This window comes from Cupressus sempervirens, chromosome 1, assembly GCF_028749045.1.
Source record: "Cupressus sempervirens isolate cs-2001-9-10 chromosome 1, ASM2874904v1, whole genome shotgun sequence".
NCBI classification, from domain to species: Eukaryota; Viridiplantae; Streptophyta; class Pinopsida; order Cupressales; family Cupressaceae; genus Cupressus; species Cupressus sempervirens.
In genome coordinates, this window is record NC_143118.1 from 142,051,275 (window position 1) to 142,055,024 (window position 3,750).

General features: G+C 34.2%; 1 protein-coding gene across 1 annotated transcript; it reads left to right on the forward strand.

The window, feature by feature from the left end:
* The first annotated feature begins 398 nt into the window (after nt 1-398).
* On the forward strand, nt 399-1,197 carry LOC149576585 (germin-like protein 3-1). Its single transcript, XM_089816847.1, has one exon. It carries the CDS (start codon nt 409-411, stop codon nt 1,054-1,056), a length of 648 nt encoding a protein of 215 aa, XP_089672973.1. The 5' UTR covers nt 399-408; the 3' UTR covers nt 1,057-1,197.
* The last annotated feature ends 2,553 nt before the right edge of the window (nt 1,198-3,750 follow it).

A 3,750-nucleotide genomic window follows, 5' to 3' on the forward strand; every position in this document is an offset into this window, starting at 1 on the left:
ATCTAATACAAAAGCTTGAAATAAACATAAATTATGTAAGCTATAATTTCATTCATTAAATAAGCTTTTTGGCATTTAATTAAGTATTGTTCAAAATCAATTGAAAATATTTATTAAGTAGATAGTTAATTCAAAGACGAATTTATTAAATAAATACATTATTTAATCACTCCTTACAAAATCGGTTCAAAACTTCAAAATATTAAGTTGATTAGTACATAGACAAACGTGTCCTGAAAATTATGGGGGGCGGCCGCGGCACATCCACGGCAGACACCCGCTTAAAACACTGCGCTACGTAAGTTGCCGACATCATCATATTTCGCCACCACCTCTATTTAAACACGTGATTCCCACACTTTTCCAACACAAATTCAGTTCTTGCAAAAGCTGGCTCGTTAAATTTCAATGGCTTCACTTTCAATTCCTCTCCTTTTTCTGTTCTTGCTCCCCATTATAGCTGCAGATCCAGACACTCTTTTCGATTTCTGCGTAGCGGACACAAAAGCCACTGGCTATTTCTTCAATGGCTTGCCGTGCCTGAATCCCAGCGAAGTCACCGGAAAACACTTCACCACGTCGGTTCTGAACAAGGCGACGAACACAAGCAATATTTTCGGCGTGGGCACAGCGTTTACGACAACAGATGTTTTACCGGGACTCAACACGCTCGGAATATCGATTTCCCGGGCAGATGTCGCCGTCGGCGGAATTGTGCCGCCTCATTCACACGCGAGAGCCAGCGAAATCACTTTCGTTGTGCAGGGCAAATTAGTCGCCGGATTCGTTGACAGCAACAACAAATATTTCTCTCAGGAAATTAATACCGGCGACGTGATTGTTATTCCCAAGGGAGCAATCCATTTCCTCCAAAATTTGGGTGACAGTCCGGCGAGTTTGATAGCTGCATTTAACAGTCAGAATCCAGGGGTTGCTGTAACTCCGTTTGTTACTTTCCGTTCGAATCCGGCCATTCCTCCGGCGATTCTTGGCAAGGCGTTTCAGATCAGTGAGGAGGATGTCGGCAAAATCAGAAAAAGTCTTGGTGGCAGCTAAAAAGATTCCATTTTTAATCTAACTCGTTTTTATATTTTTTTGATCGTTGATAATGTAGCCATTAATAAGTGAATATCGCAGCAATCCTGTGATTCCGTCTGGTTTAACAAATGTCAAATACATAAATCTCGTTTCTCTTTTGATTTGGGTATTTCTTTTGATGATCGTTCAGTTGGCAGAAATGACAACATGGTTGATAATATAAATGATCTTAATAACTCATTTTTGATATAGGTTGTAATAAATCATATTTTAAGAACTAAAAGAAAAGAAAAGAAATTACATAATGTTAAACACAAAATTTAATTATCACTTTACTAAAACAAAAAGCTTGTCGACTACCCATGGAGAACTAAGCGATTGTTTAAATCTAATCTTTGCAAACGAATATTAGCTAAATCAAATCTTTGCTTATTGTAGGCTAAATCGGTGTTGCTGTTACAACTTATGATCTTAAAATAAATTCAGCCGTGATCTATAGCTAACTTGTATATTTTGTAGTATGACTTGTTCAATTATATTTTTTGTATTGATATTATTTAGTACCATTTTAGTACCAATGTTTAATCAAGCATTTTAGAAAACCATATTTTAAAATTTTAGCCAGTTTAGCGCCTTCTCCATTCACACGTATTTTATGTGGCATCATTATTATTATTATTATTATTATTATTATTATTTTTAAGCTCCTATATGAAATGAACAAACGTCCTCATTTCTAAAATCAATGGTCGAAAATAAAGGACAGGGCTGGACGACCATGTAACGCATCTCAGCCGTTAAGTGCGGTTGTTGCATCATAAAAGATGGGAGCGCAAGAATCAATTTCAACCCACGATTGAAGATTTAGGAAACGGCTGGACGGCCATTGAATGCATCACAGCCATTCAACTGTATGCTGGGTCATAGGAAAGGGGTGTGCAGGAGGTTACTCGAAAATATCTCACCTTTGACGAGATGCATAATCTTAGATACATGCAGTTAGTCCAAGACATTTATCTCACGCTTAAGTGACATTTCTTTGATGCAAGAGAGGCTTGTATTGGAACAACAACAACAATAACAATAATAGTTATAGTAGCGGTAGTTGAAAGATATTTTGTATTTTGGATTTATAAATTTATTTATTGTGAATAAGTTTGTTGTGATATGGAAGATTATTTAAATAAAAAATAAATATTTAGGTAAGTTGTAATGTTTCCATTTTCCTACCATTTTAGTGGAGTTCTTAGTTCCTACATTCTTTTAATCAAGGCTAAGTCAAGAAATAAGGAGAAATTGATTAAATTAATTTATTATAAAGTCATTAACAAAAATTAAAATTAAAAGGTGACTTTATATTTAATTAATTTAATTTTTTAGAAGCACAATTAATTATTGTGTTACAAGGGAGAAATTTTTAGAGAGTGCATTTTCTAGAAATACAATTAATTATTGTATTGGAAAGGGGGTAGCTTCTAGAGAATGCAATTAAATAATATTTTATTCCCTTCTAGAAGGGTTAAACAAAAAGAATAAAATAAAGTGGAGAGCTTCATTATTAATCATTCGATTATTGTGAATTGCATTTTATATAAATTTGGGAGAAGAAACTAAGGTTTCTGATTTCAATCAACCATTGGAGAAGATCAACTCTTCAGTGTTGCGACCATTTGAGGTGGTGAAATATCCACTAAATTTGGTATTCAGAAGAGCTTCAATTCAGAATTCTATTTGTGCTTAAATTAGATAATACAATTGTTGTTGGCTACCACAGTACACAAGAATGATGCCACATTATAGTACTTATGCTTGATTCATCTCCGTCCTTGGGCATCACTATTATCAGGTTCCACTTGCAACTATTAGTAGTTAGCATTGTAATTTGTAGGTATATGATTTTGCTGTGATAATTCAGAATTAGGTTTTGACATTACTATAATCATTATTGTAAGCTCATTTGTCTTTGCAAACTCATAACAACATTGTATATGAGAATGAATTCAATAAAGGAGATACATGTTGCATACCATTTATTTAATGAAATGTCCATCTAATAGCATATATGATCAGCATAGTAGTTGTATGTCAATTGTTTGTCAAAATGTTAGTTGGTTATAGGTATGCATTCTATATCTAGTTTCCATGTATATGCATTGAAAGTACCAAAAGAATTGCAATTTCATATTAGTTCATTGTAAGAGGCATTGTAATATCATTTGCAAATTTCTTAGCATTAAAAGGCAACATACAAGTGTTTAACAATATTTCTTGAGCTAAAATCAATCAGTTTGGGCAAGGGATATTACATAGGTATCAATGCTTGCTTGTAAAGTGTTTGACAAAATGTCAAACAATTGAATTTGAAAAGGATTTGGTGTTTCACAAAGTTATAATTGGTTGGGGTTATTATATTGGTATCAAAGCTAAAACTTTCCATTTTGAGGGTTTAGCAACCACAAGCCACCTGGGGTTGGGTCTCACATATTTTTCACTATCAAGCAAGCTTTGTTTGATAGGGAACATGATTTTATTAGGTAGCCAAACACCATGGGTGATAGGTAAGAGTGTAGCTCACTAAGAGACAATAGGAATGAGGATCAAGAAATAAAAAAAATTTTCAGAGCAATGGTTATAGGACAAGAGTGAATGGCTCAGGCTTTATAGGCACTCACCACCATGGTTGAATGTATGAACCCATAAGATAGACAGAAT

Bases quoted from the DNA above. Each gene is read 5' to 3' on its own strand.
- LOC149576585 (XM_089816847.1), top strand. From the start codon at position 409: ATGGCTTCACTTTCAATTCCTCTCCTTTTTCTGTTCTTGCTCCCCATT.